Here is a 23607-nt window from a genome sequence, read left to right on the forward strand (position 1 = left end):
TTGAAAAACTCACCTTTCATGTCTTCATCTAAGTTGAAAATGTTGAAAAAGAGAAAAGCAAGGGAAGACCTAATGAGTTAGTACTCCACAGGAGACCTTCCTCAGCATGGGCTGAGATCCATGGGTCAATACACTATGGCTATGGTTCTTCAACAAACAAGACACGTTTCCACTGTATTACTATCCTTTTATTCTTGGCTTCATCTTCCCTGAAGAGTTAAATATTTTCTAGATAGTCTACAATGAGAATAACAACTCTCATCATACTTTCTTTTTGAGGGTGGGAATGGTAAGCGAAGTCGATTGAGCACGGAAACGACAGGGAACATGCCATTATATTTTAACCAGTGTGTAAAGAAGGCTCTTAAGTAATCAGCTATCTGGACCCTTCTCTTCAGAGAGTTTTGTTTTATAACAAATCGCTGTGGGGATGAAGCTTTATAGCTTTGGAGTCCTTGTGGCCACCATCCTGTTCTGTGAGCAGCATGCCTTCGCATTTCAGAGGTAACCCGCTAGAATCCTAGATGGTGGTGGGTCTTTTCCCCCACTTGTTTGCCCCTCATGGAATCCAGTCAGTGCATTGGACTGGGGAGCAAAACATTCAAGTCTGAAGGTCAGCTCTTTCTGAAACTTTCCATTGTTGCCCTTCCAAATCGTAGATGTCAGTATAATAAGGATCTCACTAGATCTAGGGTCTTTTTTTCTTTTCTGGCTCTAGTTTTATTACTGAGAAAACTCTGGATGATATGTATATTCAGTAGTTATGAAAATTAAAGAAATAGACTCTTGACTTTTTAAAATATGTAATTATTTACACCTTAACACTTCACGTGATTTATGTTTTTCTTGTCTTCGCATATACTACGCACTGACTGTGGATAATTTATTTTTTTCTTGTACATAGAACATGGGAGGGAGAAGAGGATAAAGGTATCAAATAGGAGGTTTGGGTTGTGATGGGTGTTCAGCATGGAATAGGAAAGGAAGAATAGTTGTGTTATAAAGAACACACACATGAACATATCTAGTTCTTATTTTGCTTGGTAGAGTGAATCCCTTAGGATTTTCTACTATAAACCACTTGACAAAACACAAACAAACTCATGCCCTAGCATATATAAAACATGGTGTAAATAGTTTTGAGGCTATATGGATTATTGTAATTGATTAGTCAACTTTTAGGCTTTTCAAAATTGATATTGTTTCCTTTGGAATTACCTTTTTTTCCTGTTGTTTTTTTCTATGATCCTTTTCTCCTCCAGTTGCCTCTGAGATGTATTCCTCTCCTCAGTGAATGGCAAAGAGGGAAGGGACAAACCAGGGGCAGGGAAAATTCTGCCAAAGAAACTGAGTCATAAAGAGCCATAGGACAGCACTTAAGAAAATAGAGTTTGGGAATTTCCTGGCGGTCCAGTGGTTAGGACTCGGCACTTTCACTGCCGAGGGCCCGAGTTCAATCCCCAGTCGGGGAACTAAGATCCCACAAGCTGCACAGTGCGGCCACAAAAAAAAGTTTGACTTGTGAGTCGGAAGCTGTGTTTGCCCATCACTACTAAACTAAGTATAGTTGGTTGATTCTTTTTTGTTGAATATAATCGCCAAGTATCAAGTAACACATTTCATCACCAAATGATTGTTACTGAAACTGACACGGGAGTCAAATTGCTAGGAGAATTGGTGACTTATGTCTCTATGTATTGTCAATAAATCAGATGGCTATGATTTCTAAGGTTCTTGCTAGTTCTAATATCCAATTACTTGGCAGTTGGCTTTAATTAAGGGTAAAGGAGAGGGAAGGAGAAAAACTGCTCTCAACAAGTCCAACCTGGACACTGTAGGCAATGGCAGTGTTATTGCCAGAGAGGGAAAGGGGAGGAAGTGAGTGATTATTTAGCATCTGTGTTGTCCCAGGCACTGGGATAGGCACTCAGAAATGTTAACCTGTTAAGTGCCCACAATCCTCCGTTCTTTTTTTACTGACATTTTACAGAGGAGGAAAATAAGCCTCAGGGAAAATAACACTGGCTCCAAATCAAACAGCAAATGTTGAGTTTGTATTCAACCCCATTTTCACCTCATTTCTACTCTTTTCACTGCCTCTAAAAATTATAGAAATTAGGAAGAGAGCCAATTTGAAGGGAGGTCAGATTTAGTCACAGTGAATTGGCAGAGACCGGCAGTCTGGAAGGTAGCCTGGAAGAGAGGCCGGGGCTACAAGTCCGGTCTCAAGGTCCTCGCTACGGCAGGTCTAAAGGTGGCCTCAGTGGCAGCCTGGCGCAAGCATTGTCACAGCTGGCTGTGGCAGAGGTCAGCAGGCTCACCTACAGACCACCATCTGCATCATAGAGTAAACTAAAATCCTTGATAAGACAACCACTAGCAAGATATACCAAAGCTTGACCATGTTGCTGCAAAACGAATAAGCTTATAACAGTTCGGTGGGACTAGACGTTACGCAAATAAAGGAAATACACAGAAAGAAAAGAGTAAGAAGTGAATGAGAAAAATTCCCTCATGCATGGCTCTTCTTACTATGTTTTGCTTCAGCATATGCTTTGAAGTCTGATCGATACCTATGCTTGAGGAGAGGGGTGAGACTATGACTATATTTTAATCAAATAATATCATGTTGGAAATATTTAATACTTTGTACCTATCGTAATGGCCCCCATGTACTGGGGGAGGGGAACTGCAGCTTTGTGGGCAGATGCATATCTGATTCCTGGGTCCCATTCCTCCACTAGAAATAAAATCGCAAACTCTGCTTTCTGTGAGTAAAAATATATATATATTTTTTACCAAATGTTTCTGAGCATTGTTTTTCCACAAATTGTCTATTACCAAAGCTAAAAGAAAAATCTAATTTTATTCAGGGCGACAGACTTTGATGAATTATTTCTGGGGGTAAAAAATATAACCCGTCCTAAAAAGAGCTAAGGGTCTGGCTTTTTTTTTTTTTTTTTTAATTATTAGCACCTTTAATTATTATTTATTTATTTATTTATTTGTCTGTGTTGGGTCTTCGTTTCTGTGCGAGGGCTTCCTCTAGTTGCGGCAAGCGGGGTCCACTCTTCATCGCGGTGCGTGGGCCTCTCACTATCGCGGCCTCTCTTGTTGCGGAGCACAGGCTCCAGACGCGCAGGCTTACTAGTTATGGCGCACGGGCTTAGTTGCTCCGCGGCATGTGGGATCTTCCCAGACCAGGGCTCGAACCCGTGTCCCCTGCATTAGCAGGCAGATTCTTAACCACTGCGCCACCAGGGAAGCCCGGGTCTGGCTTTTTTTAAAGCTGCTCTTTGTTATTGTTTCCTTGTCATGATCATTTTCCTAATAGCACTTTGTGTTCAGACAATCAGTGGCTGATCTGCTGCATTTTGATAAATCTCATCAGTAAAATGCTCTGGAATGAAAACAAAAAAAGTTTTAAAGGCATAAATACCATATGTCAAAGAGAAAGACAGCCCCCCCCCCAAATAAAAGTCTCCATGTTCACTTGATTTTAAAGGCCAGACACTATAAAGGGTAAAAATAAAATACTTGCAAGAATCTCGTAAACAGTCATTAATTGCATTGTGCTCTGATCACCTGTGTGGCCAGTCAGCTGAGGCTATTTATTTGGAAAGAAGATGAAATAGGAAGAAAAGAAGGAAAAGGAGTTGGAGGGTGGAGGAGGCTTGAGGAGAGTGGGGGAGGCCTTTGAATTATTAATAGACCACAGGAAGTCTTCCTTTTGTTGACTTCATATACTGTCTGCCACCTGGAGACCAGCTTGTTCTCTTTCACTTAGCTCCTACTGATATATTATTTTCATCTTACAGAACAGGGTACACTAGTGGCTTTAAAATGCTGTAATGCATGAAACAAAATTGCAGCCTTGGGCTATATTTCATTGTTCAGAGCCATCTCACCAGCTTTTTAAATTCAAAAATAATCTTTCAGAGCTATGGCAAGTGTGAATCATCCCTGTAAACCATAGCAGGGAACAGACCTTGAGGAGCACAATCCTATTCTTAGAGGGGAAGCAGCAGAGGAAATGTTGCCTAGGTATTAAAAGCACAGGAGCTGGAGAGTTGAGTTGAAACCTCAGGTCTGCTACTTACGAGTCATGCAGTCTTGAACAATTTGAGCCCTCCTTGAGCCTCGTTTTACTTTTTGTGTAAAGTGACCTGTTATTTCACTGTGCTTGTATTTTTAACTTTATTTTTGGTGCAAGCCTTTTTTTTCCCTAAATGGTTATTGGTTACATCTGTAACTATCCCTTCAGCGTCATCGGTCAAAACACATCTTTACAAAACAGAAATAGATACAGATATAGAAAACAAACTTATGGGGGGGGGGATAAATTGGGAAATTGGGATTGACATATACACACTACTATATATAAAATAGATAACTAATAAGGACCTACTGTGTAGCACAGGGAAGTCTACTCAATACTCTGTAATGACCTATATAGAAAAAGAATCTAAAAAAGAGTGGATATATGTATATATATAACTGATTCACTTTGCTGTACACCTGAGACTAACACAACATTGTAAATCAACTTTACTCCAATAAAAATTAAAACAAACAAAAAAACCCCACGCCTTTATTTTTCATCTCCCATTGCCCCAATATATTCTATGTGGCAGAGTAATCTTTCCCCGCCCTTGCACGGAAAGTTAGAAAATTCTATGGCTTTTTAGCCCACTCTTAAGTAATTGGTGGTCCTTGGGTCATGTTGAAATGCAAACCTCAATTCAGAAACTAGAATGTCTACTCCAACCAAGGCATTATTCAAATATCTCAGTCTTTGTAGGAAAACAACTCCTCACCCCTCTCCACACACACACACCTGACTCCTTTTCTCATTAGTCCTTTTCGTGGGTTTTAACTTCTTAGAGATTTCTGAGATTCCCTTGCTGGGGAATTCTGCAGACCAGGATAGAGGCAGCTGTTTCTAGGTAGCCACTTGTGACTCCCACCTCTCCTTCTAAGAATTTTGCCTTCACCTCCAGGTTCTTACTGCTGTGAGCTCTCCACCCCTTTAGGTGGCGCTATTGGACGGCATCTGAGCCATAACGAACACATAACATGAAGTGCCTTTTCTTCTGATATTAATGGCTAATCTAGTCAACTGGAGGCCAGCCCATGCAGGTTTAGCTTTCTCAGGAGCAAGTCAGGCACCGGTGCTTGTGTCAGTAAACTTGAGGAAACATGCTTAGACTCACCCATCCTCCTCCCCACTAGGCTGAGTTGAAGGAAGTAACATCCCCAAACTTCATCCCCTTTGGGAGAGTGGGGATTCACAGAATCGCAACAATTTGATACAAAGAAATATACTCACAAATTCTGCCCCCCGTCTCCCCTCTGACCACTTTTCACATCCTCTCTCTGACTACGGGGCACGGAGCCAGGAAACTGATTTGAAAACATGGTAAGCTCTACATAAGGTGATCTTGTTACCGAATGAGATGTGAGGTCCCCCCCTCTTGGGGCCCCGGCTGAACCGAAGTCCCCCTGGCTGGGTCAGGGAGCTCTTTCCGGCTCAGGTTTGTCCTGCCAATGATGAAACTGTTTGGTGCAAGCAAGACAGGCTTTTAGTCAATGGCCAGAGAATGGAGAAGGGGAGCTCGAGCTCTAAAGGCATCTTCTCCCAGAAGGGAGGGCAGTAAGGGAATTTTAAGGGTTAGGAGGCAGAGAGGTCATCAGGGCTAGAGGAAGGGGGCGGAGACTTCCAGGGGCAGCCAGGCATGCGCAGTCGTCCATGCTCCTTTGCACACGGCACAAATTGTGCCAGCAGAGTACAAATCCCCCCTGAGGGCGGAGATCTAAGCATGGTGATGAAGCAAAGCGCATTCCCTGACACCTCCAGGTTTCATCTACGTAGGTGTGTTCCTGTGGTCAAGTCAGAGCCAGTTCGGGGCGGTTGACCGTTGTATATCTCTCAAAGTACAGCTGCAAAACATCTCTGCCGGACACCAGGTACTTTTGAAACAAACACAGAGATAAATCAAGTTCAGGAAAGCAGTGACCTTTAGCCTATTTTGCCCTCTACCTAGGATCTAGCTGGTTCAGTCTAGTTTTGTTGTGGGCCTTTGCAGCATCCTGTTGATAAAACCCAACTAGCCTGTGTGGTTAAAACCAGTTTCTGTGCCTGGGCTGCATAGCCTCTGACTGACCCCATCTCATTATTTGATTCTGTTGTGTTGGCACTTTTGTCAAACTTGAGATAGGAAGAGTCCAGCTCACCACAATTTGAACTTGGACATATTAATATATTTTATGGTAAATTTATATCCCCATAATTTTACTCCTCCACATTTCCTAATTTATTTTTTATATTTCCTTAATTTTTTTCTCGTTAAGAAAGAGACCCATTTAGATAACACATTTTTTACCTTTACATTTTTTCTCCTTCTGTTGACTAACTTTGTTACTTTCTTGTCTTCTAATACATTTGAAAAATGCCCAAGCATCTTATCTTCTAGTCAACACAAAATTTCCTTTATGCGGAATTGAAATTCAGCCTCTATTTTTTTTAACTTTTTATTTTATATTGGAGTATAATTGACTAGCAATGCTGTGTTAGTTTCAGGTGTACAGCAAAGTGATTCAGTTATACATATACATGTATCTATTCTTTTTCAAATTCTTTTCCCATTTAGGTTGTTACATAATATTGAGCAGAGTTCCCTGTGCTATACAGCAGGTCCTTGTTGATTATCCATTTTTTTTTAAATAGATCTTTATTGGAGTATAATTGCTTCACAATACCGTGTTAGTTTCTATTGCACAACAAAGCGAATTAGCCATATGCATACACAGGTCCCCATATCCCCTCCCTCTTGAGCCTCCCTCCCATCCTCCCTATCCCACCCCTCTAGGTCCTCGCAAAGCACCGAGCTGATCTCCCTGTGCTATGCGGCTGCTTCCCACTAGCCAACTATTTTACATTCGATATTGTATATACGTCAATGCTACTCTCACTTCGCGCCAGCTTCGTGCGCCCACCCCATGTCGTCAAGTCCATTCTCTATGCCTACCTCTATGCCCTGCCACTAGGTTTATCAGTACCATTTTTTTTTCTTTTTAGATTCCATATATATGCGTTAGCATATGGTATTTGTTTTTCTCTTTCTGACTTACTTCCCTCTGTATGACAGACTCTAGGTCCATCCACCTCACTACAAATAACTCAATTGTGTTTCTTTTTATGGCTAATATTCCATTGTATATACGTGCCACATCTTCTTTATCCATTCGTCTGTCGACGGACACTTAGATCGGTTCCATGTCCTGGCTATTGTAAATAGTGCTACAATGAACACTGTGGTACATGTCTCTTTTTGAATTATGGTTTTCTCAGGGTATATGCCCAGTAGTGGGATTGCTGGGTCATATGGTAGTTCTATTTTTAGGTTTTTAAGGAACCTCCGTACTGTTTTCCATAGTGGTTGTATCAATTTACATTCCCACCAACAGTGCAGGAGGGTTCCCTTTTCACCACACCCTTTCCAGCATTTATTGTTTCTAGCTTTTTTGATAATGGCTATTCTGACTGGTGTGAGGTGATACCTCATTGTAGTTTTGATTTGCATTTCTATAATAATTAGCGATGTTGAGCATCTTTTCATGTGCCTCTTGGCCATCTGTATGTCTTCCTTGCTGAAATGTCTATTTAGGTCTTCTGCCCATTTTTTAACTGGATTGTTTGTTTTTTTGATATTGAGCTCCATGAGCTGTTTGTATATTTTGGAGATTAATCCTTTGTCTGTTGTTTCATTTGCAAATACTTTCTCCCATTCTGAGGGTTGTCTTTTTGTCTTGTTTATGGTTTCCTTTGCTGTGCAAAAGGTTTTAGGTTTAATTAAGTCCCATTTGTTTATTTTTGCTTTTATTTCTGTTACTCTAGGAGGTGGGTCAAAAAAGATCTTGCTGTGGTTTATGTCAGAGTGTTATTCCTATGTTTTCCTCTAAAAGTTTTATATTGCCTGGTCTTACATTTAAGGCTTTATTTAATCCATTTGGAGTTTACTTTTGTGTATGGTGTTAGGTAGTGTTCTAATTTCATTCTTTTACATGTAGCTGTCCAGTTTTCCCAGCACCACTTATTGAAGAGGCTGTCTTTTCTCCATTGTATGTTCTTGCCTCCTTTGTCATAAATTAGGTGCCCATATGTGCGTGGGTTTATCTCTGGCCATTCTATCCTGTACCATTGATCTGTATTTCTGTTTTTGTGCCAGTACCACACTGTCTTGATTACTGTAACTTTGTGGTATAGTTTGAAGTCAGGGAGCCTGACTCCTCCAACTCCATTTTCTTTCTCAAGATTGCTTTGGCTATTTGGGGTCTTTTGTGTTTCCATATGAATTGTAAGATTTTTTGCTCTAATTCTGTGAAGAAATGCCAGTGGTAGTTTGATAGGGATTGCATTGGATCTATAGATGCTTTGGGTAGTAGAGTCATTTTCACAAAATTGATTCTTCCAGTCCAAGAACATGGTATATTTCTCCATCTGTTTATGTCATCTTTGATTTCTTTCATCAGTGTTTTCTAGTTTTCTGAGTACAAGTCTTTCGCCTCCTTAGGCAGGTTTATTCCTAGGTATTTTATTCTTTTTGTTGCAATGATAAGTGGAGTGTTTCCTTAATTTCTCTTTCTGATTTTTTCTTGTTGGTGTATAGGAATGCCAGAGATTTCTGTGCATTAATTTTGTATCCTGCAAGTTTACCAAATTCATTGATTAGCTCTAGTAGTTTTCTGGTGGCATCTTTAGGATTTTCTATGTATAGTATCATGTCATCGGTAAATAGTGACAGCTTTACTTCTTCTTTTCCAATTTGTATTCCTTTTCTTTCTTTTTCTTCTCTGATTGCCATGGCCAGGACTTCCAAAACTCTGTTGAATAAGAGTGGTGAGAGTGGACATCCTTGTCTCGTTCCTGATCCTAGTGGAAATGCTTTCAGTTTTTCACCATTGAGTATGATGCTTGCTGTGGGTTTGTCATATATGGCCTTATTATGTTGAGGTAGGTTCCCTCTGTGCCCATTTTCTGGAGAGTTTTTATCATAAGTGGGTGTTGAATTTTCTCAAAAGCTTTTTCTGCATCTATTGAGATGATCATGTGGTTTTCATATGGGTTTTACTCCTTAATTTGTTAGTGTGCATTGATTGATTTGTGTATATTGAAGAATCCTTGCATCCCTGGGATAAATCCCACTTGATCATGGTGTATGATCCTTTTTATGTGTTGTTGGATTCTGTTTGCTAGTATTTTGTTCAGGATTTTTGCATCTCTGTTCATCAGTGATATTGGTCTATAATTTTCTTTTTTTGTGATATCTTTTTGTGGTTTTGGTATCAGGGTGATGGTGGCTTCATAGAATGAATTTTGGAGTGTTTCTCCCTCAGCAATTTTCTGCAAGAATTTGAGAAAGATCGGTGTTAGCTCTTCTCTAAATGTTTGATAGAATTTGCCTGTGAAGCCATCTGGTCCTGGACTTTTGTTTGTTGGAAAATTTTAAATTACGGTTTCAATTTCGTTACTTGTGTTAGGTCTGTTTATATTTTCTAATTCTTCCTGGTTCAGTCTTGGAAAATAGTACCTTTCCAAGAATTTGTCCATTTCTTCGTGGTTGTCCATTTTATTGGCATATAGTTGTTTGTAGTAGTCTCTTATAATGCCTTATAATCCTTTGTATTTCTGCAGTGTCAGTTGTGATTTCCCATTTTTCATTTCTAATTTTATTGAGTTACGTCCTCTCCCTTTTTTTCTTCATGAGTCTGGCTAAGGGTTTATCAATTTTGTTTATCTTCTCAAAAAACCAGCTTTTAGTTTTATTGATCTTTGCTATTGTTTTCTTTGTTTCTATTTCATTTATTTCTGCTCTGATCTTTATGATTTCTTTCCTTCTACTGACTTTGAGTTTTCTTTGTTCTTCTTTCTCTAGTTGTTTTAAGTGTAGGGTAGATTGTTTATTTGAGATTTTTCTTGTTTCTTGAGGTGAGATTGAATTGCTATAAACTTCTCTCTTAGAACTGCTTTTGCTGTGTCCCATAGGTTTTGGGTCGTCGTGTTTTCATTGTCATTTGTTTCTATGTATTTTTTTATTTCTTCTTTGATTTCTTCAGTGATGTCTTGGTTATTTAGTAGCACACTGTTTAGCCTCCATGTATTTGTGTTTTATACAGTTTTTTCCTGTAATTGATTTCCAACCTCATAGTGTTGTGGTCAGAAAAGATGCTTGATTCAATTTCAATTTTCCTGAATTTTCTGAGGCTTGATTTGTGACCCAAGATGTGATCTATCCTGGAGAATATTCCATGTGCACTTGAGAAGAAAGTGTAATCTGCTGTTTTTGGATGGAATGTCCTATAAATATTATTTAAATCTATCTGGTCTATTGTGTCATTTAAAGCTTGTGTTTCCTTATTTATTTTCTGTTTGGATGATCTGTCCACTGGTGTAAGTGGGGTGTTAAAGACCCCTACTATTATTGTGTTGCTGTCGATTTCCTCTTTTATAGCTGTTAGCAGTTGCCTTATGTATTGAGGTGCTCCTATGTTGGGTGCATATATATTTATAATTGTTATATCTTCTTCTTGGATTGATCCCTTGATCATTAAGTAGTGTCCTTCCTTGTCTCTTGTAACATTCTTTATTTTAAAGTCTATTTTATCTGATATGATTATTGCTACTCCAGCTTTCTTTTGATTTCCACTTGCATGGAATATCTTTTTCCATCCCTTCACTTTCAGTCTGTATGTGTCCCTAGGTCTGAAGTGGGTCTCTTGTAGACAGCATATAAATGGGTCTTGTTTTTGTATCCATTCAACGAGCCTATGTCTTTCGGTTGGAGCATTTAATCCATTCACGTTTAAGGTAATTATCAATAGGTATGTTCCTATTACCATTTTCTTAATTGTTTTGGGTTTGTTTTTGTAGGTGCTTTTCTTCTCTTGTGTTACCCACTTAGAGAAGTTCCTTTAGCATTTGCTGTAGAGCTGGTTTGGTGGTGCTGAATTCGCTTAGCTTTTGCTTGTCTGTAAAGCTTTTGATTTCTCCATCGAATCTGAATGAGATCCTTGCTGGGTCGAGTAATCTTGGTTGTAGGTTCTTCCCTTTCATCACTTTAAGTATATCATGCCACTCCTTTCTGGCTTGTAGAGTTTCTGCTGAGAAATCAGCTGTTAACCTTAAGGGAGTTCCCTCGTATGTTATTTGTCGTTTTTCCCTTGCTGCTTTCAATAATTTTTCTTTGTCTTTAGTTTTTACCAATTTGATTACTATGTGTCTCGGCGTGTTTCTCCTTGGGTTCATCCTGTGTGGGACTGTCTGCGCTTCCTGGACTTGGGTGGTTATTTCCATTCCCATATTAGGGAAGTTTTCGACTATAATCTCTTCAAATGTTTTCTCAGGTCCTTTCTCTCTCTCTTCTCCTTCTGGGACCCCTATAATACGAATATTGTTGCATTTAATGTTGTCCCAGAGGTCTCTTAGGCTGTCTTCATTTCTTTTCATTCTTTTTTCTTTATTCTGTTCCACAGCAGTGAATTCCACCGTTCTGTCCTCCAGGTCACTTATCTGTTCTTCTGCCTCAGTTATTCTGCTATTGATTCCTTCTAGTGTGTTTTTCATTTCAGTTATTGTATTGTTCATCTCTGTTTGTTCTTTAATTCTTCTAGGTCTTTGTTAAACATTTCTTGCATCTTCTCGATCTTTGCCTCCATTCTTTTTCCGAGGTCCTGGATCATCTTCACTATCATTACTCTGAATTCTTTTTCTGGAAGGTTGCCTATCTCCACTTCATTTAGTTGTTTTTCTGGGGTTTTATCTTGTGCCTTCATCTGGTACATAGCCCTCTGCCTTTTCATCTTGTCTATCTTTCTGTGAATGTGGTTTTTGTTCCACAGGCTGCAGGATTGTAGTTCTTCTTGCGTCTGCTGTCTGCTCTCTCGTGGATGAGGCTGTTTTCTCCAGCTTTTAACACTTATAAATTTCCTTTTGCTTTCTAACTTATTTTTTTACAAAAATGGGATAATATTTCTTACAATTCTCCACTCACTTCTTGCTCCTCTCTCTTAATGCATCATGTAAATCTCCCCCAAGTTAACTATTTTAACTAACTCTTTCTTTATAATGACTACAAAACATTCTAGAATGTGGAGACATCACCAACATTCAACAATGCTGTTACTGATAAGCGCTCATGTGGTTTCCAGTTATTGTTACTATGAATCATCTTGTGATACATATCCTTGGACATATGTCCTTTATCACTGGTTGAATAGTTTATGCTTAACTGTACCAATGATTGGCACCAAATCTCTGAATCTATTGTTTCTGGGAGCTCCTCTTTCTCTCTTTTGATAATCAAGTCTCCATAGGCTTATTTCCAGAGTTTAGAATCTTTTAATCAGGCTTTCCAAAATAAACCATCCTCCACCCTGGCGTCAAAATTATTCTTATAAATCACAAGTCAAATGATGTCACTTTCTTAACTCCTAATTGCCTACTAGATAAAGGCCAAATTTCTCAGCGTGCATTGGAAAACTTCTCTAGGAGAGAACTAACATAAGTTTCCAAACTCACTTCTGTGTGGCTACCATTCTTCTCTTACCCTAAACACCTAAATCCTACAGTTGGCAAAAATAAACAGCTTGCCGTTTTCCCAACAATGCCCTTTTGTCTCCTGCCAGTCTGCCGTTACACTGCTTACTTACCCAGTTACCTCTTCCATGAAGCCTTTGCTCATAATGACAAGCAGAAATTATCATAACTTCTGGAGTTCTCAGTACATGTTTTTGTTTTATTTTTTAAATAAAATTTTATTTGAAATATTTTTAGATTTACAGAAAAGTTGCAAAGATATTACAGAGAGTTTCTCTATACCATGCGCCCAGTTTCGCCTCTTGTTAGCATTTTATATTATCATGGTATATTTGTTAAAACTAAGAAACCAACATTGGTACACTACTCTTAACGAAACTGCAGGCTTTCTATAGATTACACCAGTTTTTCCACGATTCTGTTCCAAGACCCAATCCAGGATACAGTGTTTCGTCATATTGCAGATGTTCAATTTCTTGAGTGACATTCTTTTATATACATTGTCCAGTGTTTTATTTGTTTCAGGCAGGAGGGTAAACTTGGTCCCTGTTTCTCCATCTTGACTGGAAGCAAAATCTAAGGTTATTTTGAAATCTGTGGTGAGGTCCTCTTTTCTTTCAACATTTTGTTTCCTTTTTACAATTTCCTAGAAGCCCCTCCCAATATAATTTATCTTATTTTCACTTTTTATTTAATAACAAAATCCTGTTTTATTTTTTTCCCCCAGTGGCCAGGTTTTATCTGCTCTTCCTAGAACCTCCAGGCAAGTTCAAATTCTGCAGAATACTACTACAACATACGAGGTAATGTCTCCCTCATTTATCTTCTTATTGTTTATATTTTATACAAGTCTGGTGTGCCATGTTCTCTCCTATATGTCGTCTGACTTATATACAGCTGGTATAAACCCCTCTCCTTGTAGCTGTCTCCTCCTTCCCATGATCACATGATTTTACTGGTTCCCCAAATCAGACTTTCTTCATTTGTGCTATTGGCTTTTCAGCCAATTACATGACAGTACCTAGGCATTGAAAGTGTGAACTTACTGGTTCATTCCTGGGTTTCAGCACCAAAAAAAAAAGGGGGGGGGATACTTACAAAGATGCTACAGTAACAGAAATCCAGTAGATCTTTGTTTAAAAAGCAATAATACTTAACCAAGGTGTAAGCATAAAAAACACAAAGAAAAATTTATTAAAATTTTCATGCTTGGGACTCAACTCCCCAGAAAATAGAAAACTGATACATTACAAAATATCCTGATAGAATATTGATGGTTGTTGGGTTAGGGCTCTCTGAGAAGCAGAGGTCAAAACTATATTAGAGATGTGAGAGACTTGTTAGGGGGGCTGCTTGTGAAGGATGAAGAGGAGGGAGCTGGAGGTGGCAGAGAGTACCCACAGACCATCAAGCAGCTCTGACACGTGTGCAGAAAGGAGGGTTGTGCGTGGACAACCTCTAGACCGCAGGGCAGTCCCAACGAAGGTTTGGCTGGACCATGATAAGTCCTTAAGCCAAAGACATCTGTAAGAGGAAACCCTAATCTAGCAGGAACGGGGCTGCAATAATACACCCGCAGTGCTCTGTCATTGGCTGGCTGCAGCCCTGGAGAAGCCAGGGGGGGTATCAAGAGGGACAACAGCAGGGAAGGTTAGTGAACTAAGCCTCTCCCAACAGAAGAGCTGCCCGGCGCGTCCTCACAGCCACCACACCGTAGACAGAGGAAATACTGCCAGAGGAAGCATCCGAGATTCAGGAGTTAGATCTTGTTCTGCCACTTCTTGGTGTGTGATTTTAGGCGACTTAGCTTCGAGCCTTAATTTCTTCATCTGAACAATGAAAATAATAACACCTGCTTAGTTTATGGCAAAATGTTATTATAATGATCAAAGACAATGAGTGTGAAAGTGCTTTAAAAAAAAGCTCAGTAAAATAGAACAAAAATGTAAATATTATGTATGGGAAGACATTTCCCAAAGGCAATTAGATTAAAGGAAAGGGACACTAACATCATAATAGTATCAAGGATATGGAATTTTTATTAAAGAAAAGCAACATTTAATCAATTTTCTTTCTAGACAAACTTTCATTTCTCTTTAAACATTTGACATACACATCCAATTCTACAGTTGGGCCATAAATATATTCATTCATGAATTCATTCATTAGTTCATTGCCTCACCAAATATTTATTGAGTACCTAGTAAGTTCCAGGCCCTCTTTAGCCGCTGGGGTTACAGAAAAGAATAAAACAAGCCCCCTGTAAAATAAATGTTTACACTACCACATGTGTAAATGGGCACCAGTGACCAGGAATGTCTTTTTTATTTCCCTTATAAAAACCCTTTTATGGCTTTAGCTACAGACGAGAATGATGTGAAAAACTGTCTTTGTTTTTATCAATTTTCCCCCTTGAAACTGCAGATTGTCCTCTGGCAGCCAGTAACAGCTGAATTTATTACGAAGAGAAAAGAAGTCCATTTTTTTGTGAATGCGTCTGATGTAAGCAACGTGAAAGCCCATTTAAATGAGAGCAGAATTCCGTTCAGGTAGGCATGATTCCATATTTACTGAGCAGCTATTCTAAGCACCTATGATGCATTTTACTAGTGGATGGTGTCATTGCTTCCTGGAAAAATAAATACTTACATTAAACATGGCAACATGGAAATCTCTGGAACGGATTGGTGATGGAGCCCAAGGGGCTAGCTCTGTGACCCTGGACAAGTGGTTTACCCCTCATGACCTTGGTCCCTTATCTGAAAAGGACTCTTACCATTCCTCCCGGTTCCTTCCTTCTTATAGTTCCTCTACTCTGTGCCTGGACTCGGGGAGCAAAATTGTCATTCACTTTAGTAGGCTTTGTGGTATCTCTTGAAAAAGCAGCTGCTGAAGGAGATTTTGCTTCCTTCACAGGGTCAGTGAACATTCTGGAATGTCTGGCCCTAAACTAAAATTTGCATTAGGTATGATTTCTGTTCAGAGTTCATGCCTTCTTCCTTTTGGAGTCTCCTTTCTGTATCCATTGCCCAAGCGCCAGTGTCCCTCTGCTGCCCTGACACTTCCTGGAGGCCATGCTCTCTTCTGTGTATCAATGGGCAACCTTTGGATAATACACTATGATTATTATTAATAATATGTTATTGGTGTTTTCTGCCTTCCAGGAAAGGTGCTGAGCCTTTCTATACATTGTATCATTTAATCCTTATTTAATCCTGTGAAGTAAATACTATCCTCATTGTGTGTATGAAAAACATTTTCAAAGGAATTTCTCAAGGTCAGCCAGCTAGAACGTGGCAGACCTAGGAGTCATACTCAGACCTTTCTGATGTCAAAGCCTTGGCTTTTACCCCCTGACCTAAGTAAAAGTAAAGAAAGCTTTATTAGAATGACAGCTAACTTTCAATTGTTCATCCCAGGTGACAGAATGGCTTCAGTCTGTCTTAATTAAGATGTTTTTGCCTAGTTAACTGTGTGATCCTTTGCAAGAGAAATTAAATGAGATCACTTTCCTGTACCTTCCCTATTCCTATGCTCTTATTTCTCTAGAGATTTGACCAACTTTGGCCATGCAGAACCTATACATGCATCTGGTGTATGTCAGTGACTCACAGGGAAAAATAAAAAGAAAAGGCTTTCTGCTTCTCCTCGGTCCTTAACTGAAAACAGAATAATACAGTGTTCCTCTGGATTGAAAAACATTGTCCATTAACCTGTATGTTCACCTAAAACACACTAATGAGTCACATTCGAGAAATGTTCATAATGTTGGAGAAGGGGTGAGATTTTGGAGGCCCTGAAAACATACCCCATAGGAGCGACTATCCCTCCAATGCCCATGAGGCTCTACCCAGAGGGCTTGTGTATTTCAGCTTATCATAATGTTAGCTGGCGGTGTTTTCACCTTGTGCTTGTTAGATTTCTTAGTGACTTTTCCCCCTTGCTCACCTGTTGTGCCTGCAATGGGCCGTGCAGGAAAATCAGAGCCCTCTTTGGAAACCAGCTCACGCCCTGTTTCATAACCCAGGGTCTTGTTGGAAAATGTGGAAGATCTTATCCGGCAGCAGACTTCCAATGACACCATCAGCCCCCGGGCCTCCTCCTCCTACTATGAACAGTATCACTCACTAAATGAGGTAAGCTGTCACATTTCTCTCGAAAATTCCTATTTTCGTTTAACGAGCATTGCCATTTCAGCCATGGGAAATTATTAGAGAATCATAATTGGTGGAAGAGGGTGAAAAAAAGATCACAATTAGGTTGATTATACAGAAGTAATTCATCCTTTTGTAGATATCTTCCCTGGGAAGATTGCATCATATTTTGGAAATTGCCTCTAAGCAGCCTGTTTGTCCATAGCTAAGAGTATCTCTGTTAGGAGTAACACTGTATTCTAAGGAACAGCAGGAAATTAAAAATAGGGCCTTTCTATTGAAACTGCCACAAAAAAATTAACAGTCCAATTAATCATGTCTCCTTAGACCATTATCCTAATTGTACTCTTACTGAATAATCGCCATATTATCTCACTGAATTAAAGGAATTTATTCACTTATATTTAGTACGCAATGAAGTGTTTAAGTGCATGTTATTCCTCTCAGAAGGAACCTATTTAAGTAATAATAGTAATAATAATAATGTTGATAATGCCTGTGTTTTAATATTTAAGAAATTGGTTTTTTTCCTATTAGTACTTATAGGTTTTGATTTTTCTAGAGGGAACCTAAGCAAGATATCCATGTTCAGTTGGCCTCAGTAAGCTTTCGCATCATACTCTAAGTGCCATTTCCCCACATTTGTTAGTTGAAAGGGTAAACCCCTTGGAGCACTTTCTTTTCAATATAATATACTCCAAGTAGTACAAATCCCTTGATACCTTCTATTCTTTCATAGGAGTCTGCTGCTATATTCCTTAATATAAGTATTTTTATCATCTTTGGCTAGGTGCCCAGAAACTGTTAAGAACCATATCCATATTTTTAAGACATCTAAGGCTTAAGTAATAAGAAAGTTTTCTATTGAATCTTCAAAAGCATCTGTTCTTTTCCAGTTAGTTAAACCAGAACTCAGTGTGCTTCCAGAATCGATGTACCTGGCTGGTTGACGGGGATCTTAAAATTGCAACCCTCTCCTTTCTCTCTCCTACCTTGCCTCTGTCTATTCCACCTAGACCACCTCCCTCCAGCCTCCTACATCAGCCCTGCATGAGCAAACTTGAGGTTCAGAGTGGAGAGGCTGGGTAGGCACAGTTTGCAAATGGAGAACCTAACTGTGTCAATGCTGTGTTGGGTTTGGTGGGAAGAGTGGAATGCCTTAAACAGAGGTATTTAAAAATATTTTTCTGGGAATTCCCTGGCAGTCCAGTGGTTAAGACTCTGTGCTTTCACTGCTGAGGACCCACATTCAACCCCTGGTTGCGGAACTAAGATCCTACAAGCCACACGGTGTAGCCTAAGTAAATAAATAAAGGATATGAACATTAAAAAAAATTTTTTTTCTGGTATATTTTAAATACTTTGTTCAAAGGGCTTATTTTTTTCTTACCCTTACCCCAGGAAAGAGTTGGAAAGACATGGGAGGAAAAAAGTATTAGTTTGCCATACGCTGTATTAGTTGGTCATAACAAAGTGACATATATTGAGTGGCTTAAACAACAGAAGTTTACTCTTTCACAGTTCTGGAGGCTGGAAGTCCAAGGTCAAGGTGTCAGCAGGGCTGGTTTCTTCTGAGGCCTCTCTCCTTGACCTGCAGATGGCTACCTCCTTGCTGTGTCCTCACACGGCCATTTCTCTGTGTGTGCACATCCCTGGCGTCTCTCTGTCCGTGCTAATCTCCACTTCTTATAAGAGCACCAGTCAGGTTGGATTAGGGTCCACACCAACAGCCTCATTTCAACTTAATTACCTCTTTAAAGGCCCTGTCTCCAAATGCAGTCACATTCTAAGGTACTGGAGGTTAAGGCTTCAACATATGAATTTGAGGGGGGACACAATTCATTTCATTACAATGACGTTCCAGAAAACAGTTTGGACCTCTCCTCGCTCCCATGCCCAATCCTTTCTAAGAGGTTTGTAGGAACCGTGGCAATCTTGCTCCCCGGAAATCCTGCCAAATCCTTTCTTCCCCTTCAACACTGATCTCTCCTTCAGTCCTCACCACATGTTCGCTTGAGGGGCAAGAGGGGTTTCTTTTGTCATTGACTCTCACTAGGAAATTTTAAGTGATCCCCTGCAGGGGAGAAAAACAAATGACTGAAAAACATCACTTAAAACAAATGGCAAAAGAAGAGAGTTATTCAAAGGATGTGACCATCATTACCGCAGATTGTGAAATGAATAAAGTTTTCCGTAAAGCTGCCTTTATATAACACAGCCTCCCTGTTGGAGGAATTCTACTGAACCATCAATGCTGTAACACAAAATAGTTTGATGTAGTAGTTCTCTCAGGTGTACGCATGCCTTAGAGGAGTAACACGGTAAACAGAGGCCCAGTGAGGAAATCCCTGATGGTTAAATTTCCGGCACCTCAGACACTGACAGCACTGGTACTTGGCAGCAGGTAGGCCTTCCAGGAGCATCTGAACTCTCGGCACGAGACAACCACTCCCACACACCACTCACCCTAGTTATGTTCCTCTAAGAGGATCCAAGGGTAAATGGTGCTCCCGTTCCCATCAGCTAGGATTGCTATTTGAAATTACCTCTAGAAAAGTTCCCAGAGATAAGGCCATGGGTTGGTCATTCCCACTGCAGAAGGTATAAAAGTTTAAAAGTGGCCCCTGAGAAGTTGGTCTACATTAAAACATGGCCAGGCTCGATCATTCAATGCCTGCTTCCAGGTGGGCACTAGCCTAAAGTCAGACCCAGAAATTTTTGTTTTTTCTTTCTATTATAATCTTGACAGAATCACAGACCACTAGACTTCCACCCAGGAGAGAGGTCCGGAATCAAACTCCTTCCCTGGGTAGAAGAGAAATTTTTTTTCTCCAGATTGTTTTCCCCTTTGCTTCTCATCATTTCACAGATTTTGTTGTGAGTCCACAGGTCTTCAGTAAGAAATAATGGCACCTCAATTTATCCTGTTCAAAGACAGTGCCCAGGATTTCCTTAGGTTACTCTTGAAAAGTGAATATTTAAAAAAAAAAAATCTCATATAGAAATGAACTCTTTTTTTTTTTTTTTTTTTAGAAATTCACATTCTTTTATTTATTTATTTATTTATTTATGACTGTGTTGAGTCTTCGTTTCTGTGCGAGGGCTTTCTCTAGCTGCGGCAAGCGGGGGCCACTCCTCATCGCGGTGCGCGGGCCTCTCACCATCGCGGCCTCTCTTGTTGCGGAGCACAGGCTCCAGACGTGCAGGCTCAGTAATTGTGGCTCACGGGCCCAGTTGCTCCGTGGCATGTGGGATCTTCCCAGACCAGGGCTCGAACCCGTGTCCCCTGCATTGGCAGGCAGACTCTCAACCACTGCGCCACCAGGGAAGCCCTGGAAATGAACTCTTGAATGGTAAAAAGGATTTCATACACAGAGGCAGGGATTCAATGTGATGAGCCTTTAAAAATAACTTAAGGAGCGCTGCTTTGAAGATTATCTTTTCCTACTTTGTCGTAAGTTTCTTAGTACTTTTTCCCTAAACCTTGATATTTTTCAAAACTTTAGCTTTATTGACTTTTCTAAACAGCAGAAGAAACACCCTGCCCCAAGTGTTTTAGTTCCTCATTCTCTCCACATACAAGTGTTTTCGAGGGATTGCCCTTCCTCGAAGAAGTGGTCTGTTTCCTTTGTCAGGAAAATGCTTTGAACTTGCTCTGTGACTGCTGGTTTCTGCTCTGATAGATCTATTCTTGGATAGAAGTTATGACTGAGTGGTATCCTGATATGGTTGAAAAAATCCACATTGGATCCTCATATGAGAAGTACCCACTTTATGTTTTAAAGGTATGTTATGGGAAGAGTCATTGACCTTTCAACTTTGGGAGATGGGTTAATTCTCCAGCAGTGCTTGTTATTACTTGGATTTTTTTTTTTTTTTGAGTTCTGGAAATATGTGTATTATAAGTGTTCCTCAACTTTAATATCCAGCTTTTAGGGATTGGTTATTACCTTTAAATTTTTTTCCTTTACTAATGTAGTGTTGGTCTAAGAGTATCAACTCTGTGACATAGATAAGCCATTTAACCTTCCTGGGCTTTAATGCCTACCTTCATAAAATGAGGGGAGTGGTCTAGATTAAATTTCAAATCCTGTTTTATTAACACCACCACCTCTGACTAACTGATTTAGGCCAAAAAAAAAAAAAAAGAGTAGGGGAATCTGTGACTGAACAAATATTGACATTGATACAGTTTTTAGAACCAAAGAAAGAGTTGAACAGCGAAACTTAGGAAAGGATAGGAACCCGGGCAATGCTGGGATTTTGGGCAGCAGGGCTGATATGATAGCTTTTGCTTCAGTCACCACCTGTCTGGTTCTTTATTTTCAGTTGAATAAATTGGCCTTAGTAAAGTCAGTGAATGTGGCCACAGGAAGAATATTGGGAGCCATGAAACCAAACTAATTCCTGCCTGTTAATTTCTAATTCTGCAGTTCTGTTTTTTTAACCACTCTTTCCCCTAAAGAAAAAATAAAATAAAATAAAATAAAATAAATTAAAAAGGAGCTCTGGAAAAAAATTTAATCATTGGAAAAATACATCCGATTTAGGAACATTTAATTTATACATAGTTTCCCAACATTATCTAAATTGTGATAGGTGGGCCTCTTCGATCATCCAAAGATAAGATTTTGACTCAGGATTTCTGGGTTTTCATCTGTTCTGACAAGAACTTGCAGTGCAAACTCAAGGCAGACGTAGGAAAATTGGGTCCTCTTGGCAGCCGAGTTGGTCAACCAGACTGGATCCATGTAATCATGGCCTACCCACCCATGCCATTTACTTTCAGCCGTGTTGTGTGTACTCTTTGGAACTTGTGTTTCCGGGATGTACATGTTGGAAAACCATGCTTTCTGCATGCATTACTCCCAATCGTACTCAACCAAGGATGTGCACATCATGTGAGTCTCTGGGATTCCTCCATCTTCCCAGTGTCAGGACCGACACCAAGAGAATTTGCTCAGCACAGTTAAACAGAAGGTCTAGTAAGGCAACTAGTGCAGACAACTCAGGATTTCCTTTTACACTGAGTAGATTAAATCAGCTGGGTCGTTATCCTCTTTGTACAATTTGACCCTTTGTGGCCAAAGCCATTTGACTTTCTCACTTGCCTTCTTATTGGCTATCACTAGCTCTGGGTTAGTTCAGAAGAACCTCCCTGAGTGGCGTAGATGGCAATTTAGAAATCGAACTCTCTCTTTTTCTTGTTTTGGAATTCCAGCCCCACACATTTGTTTGATTTTGCAACACTCTTCTCCCTTCCCTCCATACTCTAAAATGTGTGCCTAACTAATGTTTAAAAGCAAATGAATTACGATTCATTTTGTTTGGAGGTGTTTTTGAGAATTCTTCTAAAGACATCAAAGCCTATCAGGGAGGAAAGGTTGGGAGTTCTTATTCCAGAAAGCTGGAAGCTCCGCTAGTCCCCCAGATGGTAAATCAGACTGAGGCCTCTGTCCCCAGACCTGTTGGTAATAAATTGGTGTGAAGCTAGACGTGTGCTTATTTTTGTGTGAAATAGGGAAATAATCTACACATTAAGAGTGTGCACCCGGGGAAAATGGTGAGGGAATCCAAGTTTATCTTGGACCACTGACTTTCCTCTCCCAAGCCTTTCTCTGTCCCACCCCTCCCACAGAAAGCTGCGCACCCAACACATAACCACTTAATTCTAACTAGAGTGTGAAGGTATGGCCTGAAACACTAGCTCTCTGGTGTCTACTTCTACACCCACCTCATGCAGCTCTGGTATCACAAGGGGATTGTGAGGGAATAAAAAGAGCTTTACACAAGACTAAATCAACTATACTTCAATAAAAAATTTTAAACATTTAAAAAAATAAAAGTTAAAGAAAAAAGAGTTTTAAATCGAGTCCTGGCTTCAGACCTCAATCCCAACCCTCACCAGCTATGTGACCTGAGCTACTATCCTTTAATCACACCAGCTTTTAATTTCCCTTGAGAATTCTCAAAGGAATGCAGAGAATAATGGGTATTTCATAGATTTGCTAAAAGGATTAAGTAGAAGCACTATATATATGGAAGTTATTATCCTGAAGCCTCTTATTACTGTTTTTTGATTTTCTCTGTGCAGGTTTCTAGAAAAGAACAAAAGTCCAAAAATGCCATGTGGATTGACTGTGGAATCCATGCCAGAGAGTGGATCTCTCCTGCTTTCTGCTTGTGGTTCATAGGCTCTGTAAGTATTCACATTCTCTTAAGCCAGAGTTTCCTGATATGTGGCCTAAGACCACTTGCATCAGAATCAACTGGCCTGTTTATTAGATGCATTTTCCCAGGTCACATCCTAGAATTCGTGACTTAAAATGTCTGGAGGTGAGACTTGGGAATCTACAATCTTCACAATCTTCTCAGGTGACTTTTATGCGTGTTAAGTTTGAGAACCAAGACTTTAAGCATTTAAATTACCCTAAAGATTGTCTGTCTTATCCTTTCTACATTTCTGGCTGGTGCTAAACACCGGAACATAATTAAGAAATAGTATGCCGTTGTGGTATGTTTCCTAAGTAAAAGAAAGAACTGAAGCAATTATCGGAATTGAGTACCAATGAATTTTTTTCTTTTGATTTGAATTATGCAGATATCTTTTGCCATATTCTGCCATTAGAAATTGAACATAAAGCAACATTACAGAGCAGATCGTATTTTCCCATATATCATAATAGGGAATTTTGTCCCCGAAGGCGGCCTTTGCATCAAAAAATCCATATATGAGACAAAGAGTACACCATAAAAGTAAAAACTGTAATGACTGTAAACCTCTATAATAAATGAAAACCGTAAAAATTATGCTTCAGATCCGATAAAATGGGCATATATGTCCTCTACACTGATTCA

At 39.7% G+C, this 23607-nt stretch overlaps 1 protein-coding gene across 1 annotated transcript in view; it reads left to right on the forward strand.

Moving 5' to 3' along the window:
- The first annotated feature begins 288 nt into the window (after nt 1–288).
- CPB2 (carboxypeptidase B2) overlaps nt 289–23607 on the forward strand; it is a 53608-nt gene continuing 30289 nt past the window's right edge. The window contains exons 1-6 of the mRNA XM_036831289.1: nt 289–504; nt 13323–13398; nt 15020–15144; nt 16623–16731; nt 20433–20534; nt 22844–22948. Of these exons, the coding sequence (XP_036687184.1) occupies nt 431–504; nt 13323–13398; nt 15020–15144; nt 16623–16731; nt 20433–20534; nt 22844–22948 (591 nt within the window). The 5' untranslated portion in view covers nt 289–430. The remainder of the gene's footprint in view (nt 505–13322; nt 13399–15019; nt 15145–16622; nt 16732–20432; nt 20535–22843; nt 22949–23607) is intronic.

This window comes from Balaenoptera musculus, chromosome 18 (assembly GCF_009873245.2).
Source record: "Balaenoptera musculus isolate JJ_BM4_2016_0621 chromosome 18, mBalMus1.pri.v3, whole genome shotgun sequence".
In the NCBI taxonomy this organism is placed as follows: domain Eukaryota; kingdom Metazoa; phylum Chordata; class Mammalia; order Artiodactyla; family Balaenopteridae; genus Balaenoptera; species Balaenoptera musculus.